Source organism: Rhipicephalus sanguineus, chromosome 6 (assembly GCF_013339695.2).
Source record: "Rhipicephalus sanguineus isolate Rsan-2018 chromosome 6, BIME_Rsan_1.4, whole genome shotgun sequence".
Taxonomy (NCBI): Eukaryota; Metazoa; Arthropoda; class Arachnida; order Ixodida; family Ixodidae; genus Rhipicephalus; species Rhipicephalus sanguineus.
Window position 1 is genome coordinate 166,859,735 of NC_051181.1, and position 12,833 is coordinate 166,872,567.

Below are 12,833 nucleotides of genomic sequence, written 5' to 3' on the forward strand. Positions count from 1 at the left end.
GCGGCTGATAACGCGCGGCTGCTCGCCATTGGGGATCGCATGAGGAGATCTCTAAATAAACACGGTTTCCCGCGCTGCAGAACCGCAAGAAATAATAAAGAAAGCATGCTTTTCCCGGCCTTTTCGAGCGCTGCGACTGGCTTTTAAATCACGTGGTACGGATCGGGTACCACCATTGGCCGCTGCACGCCTTGCGTGTTGCGAAGCCTGCTTGCAGGGTCAGTGTTTCATCAAGCTATGCAGCTGAACGTTTCTCTCGCGTATTTATTTTCAACATGGACGAAGAGAACCGTAGCAAGCGCAGTCACCGGCCAGTGAAGTATCGCTCGGCGAACAAATTTCGAGGACGCCAGCGCAAATCGAAGCCAAACACTCGCCGAACAGCAAGTGCATCTGCTGCCGCGAGGCCTAGCGATTGCGATGGCGATGCTTCCGACGAGTTTGCCACGGCGTTTGAGTATGTCAGTGCCTCTCAAAGAGAAGATCAAACTCTTCGACGACGAAGAAAGATCATGATAGAAAGAGTCTTCCTTGATCGCTGACATAACAGCATTGAACATCCTTGTGATCGGTGCAGTGTGTCCAACGTGTCACCGTTCAGGAATACGCGTCCGGGAACCAGCTCACAAACACAAACGCAGAGGCGTCATTTCTGGAACTGCAATACGAGAACAGTGAGTGCCCTGAAAGTACTTTCGATGACGTATACGTTGCGGCGAGTTGCTTCGAGCGAGGAGGCCAGCATAGGGGCAGCGAGTGACGGACCAATCGCAAGCAGAACTTACGGCAGCGGGATCTCGCGCAATAGCTACTCTGCTCGAAAGAGCTGTGAAGGAGAAACTTATGGCGCTGGCCCATTTTAGTGGCAGTGGCTACTAGAAGAACAATTTACCTCTTTTGTGTGCAATTTTGATCGGATTTCGTTACCTCTTTCATAAATAAACATCCAATTTTAACTTTAAACTTTGTTTTTTTCAAAACACACTTTTTGGCAACTTTTTCAAAGTGCCCCTCTTGTTTTTGACACTTCTGGTGCTCAGATCTGCATGAAATTATGCCCAAATTTTCTCTAATGTGTGAGGAGTACAGTTATCTCCTCGAAATCTCAATATTATGTTATGCATATTAGAAAATTTGCAAGTAAAAATTTACTGGGGTCTGGGTAATATGGACTTCCCATGTTTGAATTTTTCATGTCTAGTAAATATTTTATATGCACTTTCTGGATAGTTTTCGGCACTCTACAGTTCAGTTGGAGCATTATGAGCCATCAATTGTCAAAATATATAGAAGTTTAAGGATCGAAATATGGGGGCTACAAGGCCTATGTTTTACACATTTGTCATGGTGCAGAACAAAAAGTGTGCTAGTTACAAGAAAACTAATTATATATTTGAAATCAGCATAAAAATCTCTACAAATACCCCAAGTTTCATTGCTCTAGAATGAATATTAAATAAAAAGTGTCTTCGAGCCGCATCTCCCCTTAATGCTGCCGCCAGTCCAACACACCTGTGAAGGTCAGTACGCATTCCGTGTATCTTTCTCAAACATATGGGACACATTCATATGCAAGTTCAGACTTGACAAGGTCCTGTTTCTGTACATTTTGTCCACTTTCTTCTTACGCTCTCATTTCATTATCTCTCTCTACGCTGGAAATGTACTGGCGTGTTCGGTGCATCGACGTGGTCAAGAGCGAGGTGACATCACGGCTTACCACTTTTTCGAGTAACTAAATGCTTTATGCCAAAATGGACTGTGGACATTTTGCTTCATTTCGCTTCAACTGATTTTGCTTCTTTTTTTGCGTTTTCGACTGCGCGAGTGAAAATAACAGGGAGTAGCCGACAAGCGCGATATCCTGATAGGCTCAACGCCAAGTGCTGGCATTGTAAGCATGCTTTATGAAGAAATAAGTGGCAAGGAGATATCGCCTTTAAAGGGGTACTGACACCTTTTTTTGAAGACTAGTTTACTCTGCCATACAAATCTCCTGTATGCAGAGACAGCTATGAGCAAGTGGGAAGCTCGGCAAAGGCTGATAAGATATTTTATTTTGATATTAATGTCAATTTTACCATGGCACACCTACCGACATCGGCACTAGCTTGATGTCATGCTGCAGTACTGGGGATCTTCGATTTTCAGACTTCTGGCAGTTCGCTGGCAGCCAGTGCTAGCCAGAGGGTTAGCCAGCTAGTTCCGGTCGGGACAGGAAACAGCATCTTGGTCACGTGTGTGGGAAGCCCGAGACAACCCGAAGCTGCCCGAAGATTGCAAAATTGAACGCTGGGGACAACCAGCGTAAACATAAACAAACGCTACTGCCGTGGCAGCAAACGAAACTTTGCGCCGCGTGCACATTGGTTTTCTCTGCATTGTCCGCTTGAAAATATGTGGCTTGGTTTGCTGAAGAGCTGAAATGATATTCTCAAGCATGCGCATTTGGGATACGATCACGTACGTTCGCAAGATCATGCGCAACTCGCCCCGTCCGCGAACAAAACAGCCAGCTGGCGCACGACGCCACGAAAGCGATGCAAAGGTGAGCTGCCGCGCCGCTAACGGCTTAACTGGCTCACATCTGCCTAGTACATGTAACAGTCGCTGCACAACACGACGAGAAAATCTCGCGAAAGTGATCGTGTCCCCAAAAGAGCTCGAGGATCTATCGCGTACTACCTCGCACACACGTGTTGACCAGCTTGCGTTTTATCATAACTTGAGACATGCGGCGGTATCGGTACCACGAGTGCACGTTATATCTAAAATAAACTTCTGTTTGACGCGTCTTCGACTCGTTTTGGCAGATGCATTGCATGAAACCACAGTGCTGTTGAAATACTGATCCTATAAGAATTCACTTACGTTAAATTGGCTTCAGATTTCAATAACGAAATTATAGAAAATTTTTTGGAAACAGAGTTTCACTTAAGAAAGGTCAACCCTTTTTGAGAAAATGCTTTCCTCACAACACAAAGAAATTGGCACTTTTAGTTCAAAAGGTTTGAGGTGTTCGCCTGAGGTGACCACCGTGCAGTAAGGTTCTACCGGTCAGTTTCGGGTGAAGGCCGCAAAACAGTCTTTGTATCACCACAGGTGCCGGGAACATTGAATGTAGCAAACATCCATCTCATTCTTGAAGGTTCTTGAAATTATTTTGCAAAACTCCCTCTGTTGAAACACCAATAACAAATAATATATTAGCAGCCAAGACACTTCATGCACAGTGGCCACCCTAGGTGACCACCAACTTCAGTGACATGCACTTAATGAGTACAACACTTCATTTCTGGACTCCATAGTACTAGCTACTTATACACCATGTTATCCTACGCTATCAATTTCATAAGGACAGGACATGCTTTTATCTCAATGAAAATGTCTCGCCTGCACCATGTAACGTGCCTTGAAGACAACAGCAGCCGGAAGAAAACAAACTTAACACGTAACATTGAAAGCCGAACAAAGTCGCGTCATCTTTGTCAGAATAGTGAAAGCTTTAAAAAATGTGCCGTTTATAATCCTATATGCGGGGTTCGCATGCTTCAAGACAAAAAAAAAATAAAGAAGAGGTGGTGACCACTGGGCTGGAAAGCATTACGGGGCCACTAAACAACCCCGCAGTCCCGCAAATTTTGTGATAAATGCGCTCTTGTCTGATGTGAACATGCTCCTGCAAGATTATTGCAGATAAGTGCATTAATAAGGAAGTTACCGGGGATAGAACAACCCGCTTCGGCTGGTTTCGATTTCTCGCTCACCGTTGCCACCCTTCTCCGGCTCTCAGGTGGTTGTGACTATGCCCACTTCGGCAGCGTTACAGGACGTCAGCGATTGCATCATAGGCGTGCAGCCGAGCAAGGCTTCCTCTACATTTTGGTTGTGTCAGTTATGCGCAGGCAGCACGGTGAGGAAGCACGGTGCGAGACACTTACGAGGTGAACAAATGTGCGACAGGCGCAAGAACTGCGCAGCCAGAACCGCATCACCGAAAGGGCCAAGGCACAGTTTCGTAGTGCAGAGGACCAATCAACGAGATCAGTGCTGTGTAACATCGCCCATGGGCAACATTACATCACTTCATGGGAGAAGAGGACTGGCAAAGCGCAGGAGAACAGTGCAGAATTTGTTTTTGGAAATGTGGCATCTGCGTGGTGTGCGAGCTTGTTTGGGAGGCGTAAAAAAACAAGTCTGGGCCTGTCTACTGGCCCCTTCTGGTTCGAAATTTGAACCCAGGACCAATGCCGCCTCTGCTTACTTCACTTACCAGCAGTTGGCAGAGTTAGGCAGATTAATCGACTGCATCTTTATTGTGGTTGTGACGGAATGGCTCCTATGCCATGCATCACTTGGGACAGGAAGCTCCCCCTGTTCATCGTAAAGGGACGCTTGTGTATTACTACATTTACAATAGAGAAGTGCAACATTCTTTGGCAAAGATGTTTTCCTGTTGTACAGTAAATGGGACACAATATCACTGGTACAATGTCGGTAAGCATTGTGAAATGGGCATGGTGAGACGAGTGCACCATGATAATTTCAACGAATGGTACTGAGTGACCACATTTAATACTAACGAGTACTGCAAGAAGTACTGGGTTTTGTTGCACCTTTCTTGTCCAGCCACTCGACTTGAGGAATTGAAAGTTGTGCATGTTGTTGTCTGAGATGTACACTTTGTGGGATTGCATCCCTGTATCTACCCTTGACGCCCTGCTGCCTTGCCCACACCGAGACAGCCCATTCCCTCCTTTTCTGGGAAGGCTCTCTCGGGGGCCTCTTGTTCTTTCGACTCGAAATAACTCGAGTCATGGCTCGAGACTCAAGCTGTGACAGACACAGCTCAGTCGAGCTGGGCGCCCCAGCCTCTGTGTCCAACTTACTGCCCCAGGGTCAGAGCGCAGAGCCACGAGCGGTGAGTTTGAGCCCTTATCGCTCTCTCTCTCTCGTGTGCTTCCCATTTTTTTGTTTTCCTGTTGCCCGTGTGGTATTTTCCGCCGCTTTGGATTTACATGTATTGTTGTGTGTGGTAGCATACTGACGTAATAAACTCCATCAGTCAAAGAACTCGTCTCTGTTCCCACTGGCCTGAAACCCGTCGCGGTCATGACTCATCATGGGTTAGGGATCCAGCTCTGACTGATAGGCCTGCTGGGATAGTGCTAACGAAAGACTGCCACTCCTCTAGTGCATGGTGCGACCAAAGGAGAAGGGGCAGGTTAGCATGCACGGATCTGTGTGTTCTAATAGCAGTAATAACTAGAGCTGTGCGAATAGCAAAATTTCGGGTGCGAAGCAAATTCGAATATTGAGGTGTGAGTGCGAATCGAATCGAATATTTTTCGAATATTTCTCGAATATTTCTATAATGTTTTTCGAATACTTCGAAGTGAAATTGCAGAAAAAAAGGTTAGAGAGGATTCCTAAGCATATTCTTATGAGATAGCAACATGAAAGCGTTTCATTTCGCCAGGTTGAAGCACTGGCGGGGTGGTGTTTCATAGTTGTCTTATCAAGAATGAGGCAATGTAGAGGCCGAATTCTATTTATGTACATGATTTGGTGCAACCAAAGTGTTGCCGACAACACTTTACACGTGATAGGCAAAGATGCCATTTCCTCAGCCTCTCCTCTTTCAACTTCTGTGGAAGCCCAACTGATGTGGCGGTCAAGGGCGTGCTCCCTTCAAGTCCGGAGTTCCAAATCTGCCTCGTAGACGTCGATATATAAGAACATGTGAAATTTTGGATGCTAAAAAGCTTCGGCGTCCGATTTTTCGGACTTCCTGCCCAAATTTCAAGCCCAAAAATGCATTAATTGAGCCCCCAACTCTGCCACATCTTTCATCTCCATGTTGGAACCAGCGTTCTCTTGAGGTCGTGCATTTGCGACCGTAGCGGAGCTTAAAAGGCAGCTTTGCCGCAATATCAGGGTGTGATGAGGTGAAGCATATTGAAAAATCTAGGGACCACTTCCAATCGGATGTTCACTGTGTCTTGGCAAAGTTCGACCGCAACGGAGCTGGAAAGGCAGCTTTGCCGCAATACGGGGGTGTGATGAGGTGAAGCATATTGAAAATTTAGGGATCACTTCCAAACGGACGTTGACTGTGTTTTGACAAAATTCGACCGTAAGGGAGCTTGAAAGGCAGCTTTGCCGCAATACCGGGGTGTGATGAGGCGAAGCATATTGAAATTCTAGGGATTACTTTCAATCGGACGTTGACTGTGTCTTGGCAAAGTTCGACCGTAACGGAGCGTGAAAGGCAGCTTTGCCGCAATACGAGAGTGTAATGAGGTGAAGCATATTGAAAATTTGAAGGGGTCACTTTCAATTGGGCGTTGACTGTATTTGTTTTTGGGAAGTTCGAATAGTAAAATTCCAGTGCGAATCAAATCGAATAGCAAACACTATTCGAAAAATATTCGAAATTTCGAATATTCGCACACCCCTAGTAATAACCCATATAAGCTGCAAGGCTTTCTACAAGCAAACAGAGCTCATAAAATGAATCCTGGTGCTCTGCAAAATCAAAGTGCATCCTTTCTGTCTATTCCATATGGACCCACCAGGCTGAAAGACTGTTTCGGCAGGCTCTCAAGTACGCCGAGGCAAACCATCGCAAAAGCCAGCCATTACAGCACCAGGGAAGCCTTCATGAAGCTGTTCACAGTGGGTATTTTGCATTTGTGATATCATCTTGTGCTTTAGTACTCATTGAGAAACCAAATTTGCTTGTTATGTATACCTGCTCATTTTACTTGTGTTTCTTGTGTAGTAGCCTGCTAAGAGGAACCCAAAGGGGCTCTTATACATGTACACTTCATTTTACATTGCACTTTTCCCAGGATGCAGACCATGTTGCACTGAAGAGGTTCTTCCAAACACTTGCCTTAGCATGCCAACAACGCCACAGCGACCAGTCACGTCACTCTCAAGAAAGCACACTACCAAAGCTGGCGATCACAATCCACACTAGGCATAAAATCTAGCTGGGTTCAAACAGGCATTGCCTCAAGCTGGACAGCTCCTCATTGGGCAGCCAAATGTGGGGTTTCTCGCACTCGTTGAACACAGTACACCATAGTGGAAATCAACACATTTATTTGCACCTCTTTACAGCACATTAGATGAATTATTCAGTGCATGCCAATGCAACACAATGCAGAAATGGTACCATGTACAACTTACCTTGCCAGGATACTGCCAGAAATCTGGGCCTATGCCATTCAGAAGCTGACAAAATTGACCCTTTCCCTACCGAGTTTTCTGGTTGAAAACGATACAAAAGTACCGAATTTATTTATTTGCCTGTTTTATTCTACATGTATTGAAACATCTAAAAAATTATTCAAGGGCACTTTATTCGCAAGATGCACGCAAAATGTTCTTTTTTTTAATTTGCAGAGGATTGGCTTCACTGCACTGCACCATGGAAAGTGCCCTGACCTTTGCAGTCTTTGGTGCAGAAAATGTCTCTTTGAAATTTAAAAAAACGCCAGGCCTGCGCGGAGCATGCAGCATGGTCACAGCGAAAGCTGGAAGAGCGGCCTTTCTAGACCCCGTTCTAAACTCTCTTGAGGAAACTAATACAAGTACACTTGCAAGGTATCCACTACGCCACAAATCATTTTAGATGCAAAGTACCTCTTGCTCGGGGGTATGTAACGCGGCGGGGTCATCTGCACGCAGCGTTGTGGTCCGTACTCACACTACGCATGCGCAACTCTCCTCCTTCCCTCTCTCCAACAGCTGCGCGTTACTCTCTCCACTTCTCTACCAGCACCTGCTTGCGCTTCTCCTGTGTTCTCGCTTCTGCTCTCATGGCGCATACGCTCTCTCCTCCTCTAGTCTCCTCTCCTTCAAATGGTAAAGCGCTGCTCGCATTCAGTCCAGCGCTTGCCTCAGTTGGCTCCTCTGAAATGTGGGCTCGACATTCCGAAATTCTCTCCTGCTCAGCGCCGCGATGAGGGTCAGCGCATGCGCGTCCCCTCCCCCTCTCTCTCCTCTCCTACGCTGCCTCTCTCTCCCGCGCCTGTCGACGTTCCCCTCACGCCCTGTGAGAATTAACGGCCAGGCTAGAGGGAAGACACGACGCGCGGAGTGTTCCTCTTTGCATTCCACGACACGAGGTCGGTAGCATGCCCAGCTAACGCCAACGGAACGCGATCGTGCAAGTTCTCCGGCTTCGCATCGCCTCCTGGTCCCCTTTAGCGGGAGATGGTGTAATTTTTTTTGTGAAGTAGGGAAGCACCCACTATACCATCATTCATCTTTCTGCAGATAAGCGAGGTACCTGCTACACATCTGTAAAGCATTATGTGCACTTTGTTGATGCTGCATGTGGCTGATGACGATGAAGAATTATGATTGAGCATTTTGTAATGGGTGGGAAGCTTTAAACCGCACACTCGTCGTGCAATTAGCATTGTGTGACACATGGTTGTTATTTTACTCTGCTGCCATGCTATATTACATGTTAACGCAATTCCTTGCCCCGAGATGACGCCGGTATAGGGTGTTTTTCCAAAGGAGTTTCAATCACCAGCATGGCTCTGTGGTAGAATACTTGACTGCCACGCAGAAAGCCCGGGTTCAAATCCCATCCGATCTTGGATATTTTTTATTTGTTTCTTTTTTTCTTATTTCGCGCGATAGTGGTTACGGATACCGGCAGCGGACAACTACCCCACTGCTGTTGTGATCTGATAACAGCTTTCGCAGTAAAACAGATAATTGGTTTCGCTGTGAAATAAAGTGCCAGGAAGTGAGTCCGTGAAGACAAACCTTGCATGCGCCGGTGCTTACTGCCAATACATCGAGACGTGGTCGTTTTCCGAATCCGATCATATAGAGAAACTAAGCTGCTATGTGTAGAGAACTGAAATTCTTCACGGCAAAAACAAGGGCTGTGTGTCTTTTTTTAACGGAGCTGTTTTGGCACATGCGCAGCGCTCGCATGCAGGGCAGGACGCCATTTTGTTGACATGAATCAAGTCCTTTCTCGATGAAAATGCATGCTTTGAGAGTGTCTTTAAACTTTTTGCTGTGCTATCTGTTGAAACCAAAGAGAACACAGCAAAATGAATCAGGGCAGCTTAATTGCGGCGCCCCCAAGTGCTTGTTTCATGGTGGACAAGCGCAGCTCGTCTTTGGTAGGTGAGGTACAAACTGTGTGGACGAGCTCAGCTCGTCTTAGATAGGGAAAGGGTTAAGACCATTAACAGTTCTGCTAAGATTAGCTCAGTATTATACAGGGTGTTTTTTTTTAGACAATAGGGATTTTTTATAAAACTCCTATGACAGTCCGGCTCCTTTCGTTTTCCCACATGAACTCTATGTTGAGGCAGAAATATGTTTCCGCAGCTAAAATGATGTCGACGTGATTAACAAAAGCTCATTAATTAGCTTTTTAATAATTTACTTGAGAGTATTTATTTATATTAGAAAGTTTTAATGTGTGCCAATTTATGGCATGCCCAATTTTTTTGAAATCGCAGAAGCTGCACATAATTATAGATATTCATAATTGAAACTTAAGGCCAATACCGAAAGTGACCGCGCGTAGGAGACACAACCGCTCTGTTAGGTCAGACCTGTGACAAGGAAGGGACGAAATTTAAATCGAGGCGCACCAAAGCAGAATCTCTTCAGGAAAATCACTGGCCACCTCATCACTTTCCAGTGGATTCCTGCACACTGTGGCGTGATAGGAAATGAGGAGGCAGTCACTGAAGCCAAAAGAGCCTTAAACAGTGCCCCTGAAGTGCGCATTGCGTTTTCATCACCCGACACGAACGCCCTGCTTTGGTGCATAATGCGCAGCTTCACACTTCAGCACTGGTCCAAACTGGAGCGACGACACCGGCGATTGCACAAATGGGACCCGGAAATGAAGTTCCGCATGCCTTGTAAATTAAAGCGACACGTCGCAAGTATGATTCACCGGCTTCGTCTTGGGGTGGCCTTCACAAGTCGTTATGCACACCTCATCGGCTGCAATGACAAGACCGGTCCCAATGGTCATCACTGTCAAGTACCAGAAACACTTGAGCACATATTTTCTACCTGCTCAGCATATGCACTTGACCGATAGAAATTGGTTTCCGCGATTGAATGATTTTATAATAGGCCCTTAACTGATGAGGTTGTGTTGGGCCCTTGGCCGGACGAGCGGTCACAGCTTTCCTACAGGCCACTGGACTGGATGCGCGGCTATGGCACTGCACCAACTTGACGGGGCTGTATATACTCACCATCGTCATCCATCACTCTTTTTCCTCCCCTCGTGTAAAGTAGCAGGCTAGAAGAGCACGCTATCGCTCAGGCCGACCTCTCTGCCTTTCTGTAAATAAACCTCTCTCTCTTCAGGAAAATAGTAAACAGCCTATTGTGCTTATATCAGGGTGTCTACCAACCTGGAAAACCTGGAAAAAGTCGGGGAATAGTCATGAAATTTTTGAAAAACCTGGCCAGGTCATGGAAATTGACGGCAGTCTGTGCGACTGTCACGAAAATAATCATTGCCATTGATCAAAGCTTAAAAGGTCGCTCCTTCGGCTGCAACCACAGTGAAGTGTAAAAAAAAAGTAGGCAGTGCATAACTGTTGCTTCTGCAGATCCCACAGCATATCTCACTTTCCAAGCACAACATTACTCATGCTGATAAATTTGTGCTTGTTTGTCTTGGCCTCAGCTCAGCTTGCCGGGCCATGTCAAGCTTATTCATTGGCGATGCAATGGCAGCTACGCACCAATTGCTGTGTGATTATTCTTTAGCATCACATCCATAAAGAGCTCATAAATGAAGGGAGCACGCCGGCATCCCTGATTCATCTACGGAATGGAGGTATGGCCATGGTGCTGTCCCACCGACTGTTGCGGCCTGACAGGTTCCTCCGTGCCGCCACAGATTCATCAGTGCTTTAAACGCAACCCCCAGGTTTCATTACATGCGTCAGAGGACTTGTGTTGCCCCCCCAAGTGTTAGAGCCCTAAAATGCAAACATGCATGTGCCCATCATGTGAGAAAAAAAGGAACTCTCGCATTACGACTCTGTTTTTGTGACGTCGTCGGTCATTGTCTGGGCAAGGTCTACAGAATACGCGAGTAGTAGTTACTCTTTTTTACTGAAAAGTAGAGCTGTGCGAATAGCAAAATTTTGGGTGCGAAGCGAATTCGAATAATAAAGATTGAGTGCGAATCGAATCGAATATTTTCGAATAATTTTCGAATATTTCTCAAATATTTTTCGAATAATTCGAAGTGAAATCACAGAAAAAGTTGCAGAGAATCCCTAAGTATGTTCTTGTGAGATAGCAACATAAAAGTGTTTCTTTTCGCTAGGTTGATGAAGCGCTGGTGGGGCCATATTTCACAGTTGTCTTTCTTATCAAGAGTGAGGCAATGTAGAGGCCGAATTGTATTTATGTACATGGTTTGGTGCAACCAAAGTGTTGCCTACAACACTTTACACGTGATAGGCAGGGATGCCATTTCCTCAGCCTCTCCTCCTCTTTCAACTTCTGTGGAAGCCCAACTGATGTGGCGGACAAGGGTGTGCTCCCTTCAAGTCCGGAGTTCCAACTCTGCCTCGTAGATGTCGATATATAAGAACATCTGAAATTTTGGATGCTAAAAAGCTTCGGCGTCAGATTTTTCGGACTTCCTGCCCAAATTTCAGGTCCAAAACAGCATAATTGAGCTCCCAAGTCTGCCACATCTTTCATCTCCATATTGGAACCAGCGTTTTCTCGAGTTAATACATTTGCGACCGTAGCGGAGCTTGAAAGGCAGCTTTGGCGCAATTCGAGGGTGTGATGAGGTGAAGCATATTAAAAATCTAGGGACCACTTCCAAACGGACGTTGACTGTCTCTTGGCCCTATACTCCGTTTCACACATCAAGTGCAACGTTGTGGAAGCTATGCAAGAAGTTCAATAAACAAAGTGTGTAAATCCGCGCGTCCAGTGTTCAGCTTTTGTCGTTGTAAACGCTCGCGCAAGCTGAGCACGAACCAGCGCGCGACGCGTCGCGACGGGCCACAAATAAAATAACGAAAAACAAAAGTAACTAGACGCTCAGTGATTGAGCTGCATAATACCGCAGAAATAACGGCGTTTGTTTATTTGTAAGAGACAAAACATTTTCTGTAACTGCCCACTGTGAAAGCGAAAAAAAAAGTCAATTTTGGGTGGTAAGAACATCGAACTATTTCTTAACGCGGACGGATTTACTGCAAGAAGTCTCGCTAGCCTCCACAACGTTGCACCTGATGTATGAAACGGAGTATAAGTTCGACCGTAACGGACCTTGAAAGGCAGCTTTGCCGCAGTACGGGGGTGTGAGGAGGTGAAGCATATTGAACATCTCGGGACCACTTCCAATCGGACGTTGACTGTCTCTTGCCCAAGTTCGACCGTAACGGAGCTTGAAAGGCAGCCTTGCCGCAATACGGGGGTGTGATGAGGTGAAGCATATGAAAATCTAGGGACCACTTCCAATCGGACTTTGGCCAAGTTCGACCGTAACGGAGCTTGAAAGGCAGCTTTGCCGCAATACGAGAGTGTAATGAGGTGAAGCATATTGAAAATCTGAAGGGGTCACTTTCAATCGGACGTTGACTGCATTTGTCTTTGGGAAGTTCGAATAGTTCGAATAGTAAAATTTCAGTGCGAATCGAATCGAATAGCAAACACTATTCCAAAAATATTCGAAATTTCGAATATTCGCACACCCCTACTGAAAAGTATATTTTAGGGGTGTGCAAATTAGGCGGGGAAACAAATCAGTAGTAAAGTAAATACGATAATCCAGGTCGGATCAG

The 12,833-nt window shown here is 45.9% G+C and overlaps 1 protein-coding gene across 1 annotated transcript in view; it reads left to right on the forward strand.

Moving 5' to 3' along the window:
- The window catches only part of LOC119397013 (suppressor of tumorigenicity 7 protein homolog), an 89,210-nt gene that overhangs the window by 50,527 nt on the left and 25,850 nt on the right, over positions 1-12,833 (forward strand). The window contains exon 6 of the mRNA XM_037664431.2: positions 6,579-6,678. Coding sequence (XP_037520359.1) covers positions 6,579-6,678 — 100 coding nt within the window. The remainder of the gene's footprint in view (positions 1-6,578; positions 6,679-12,833) is intronic.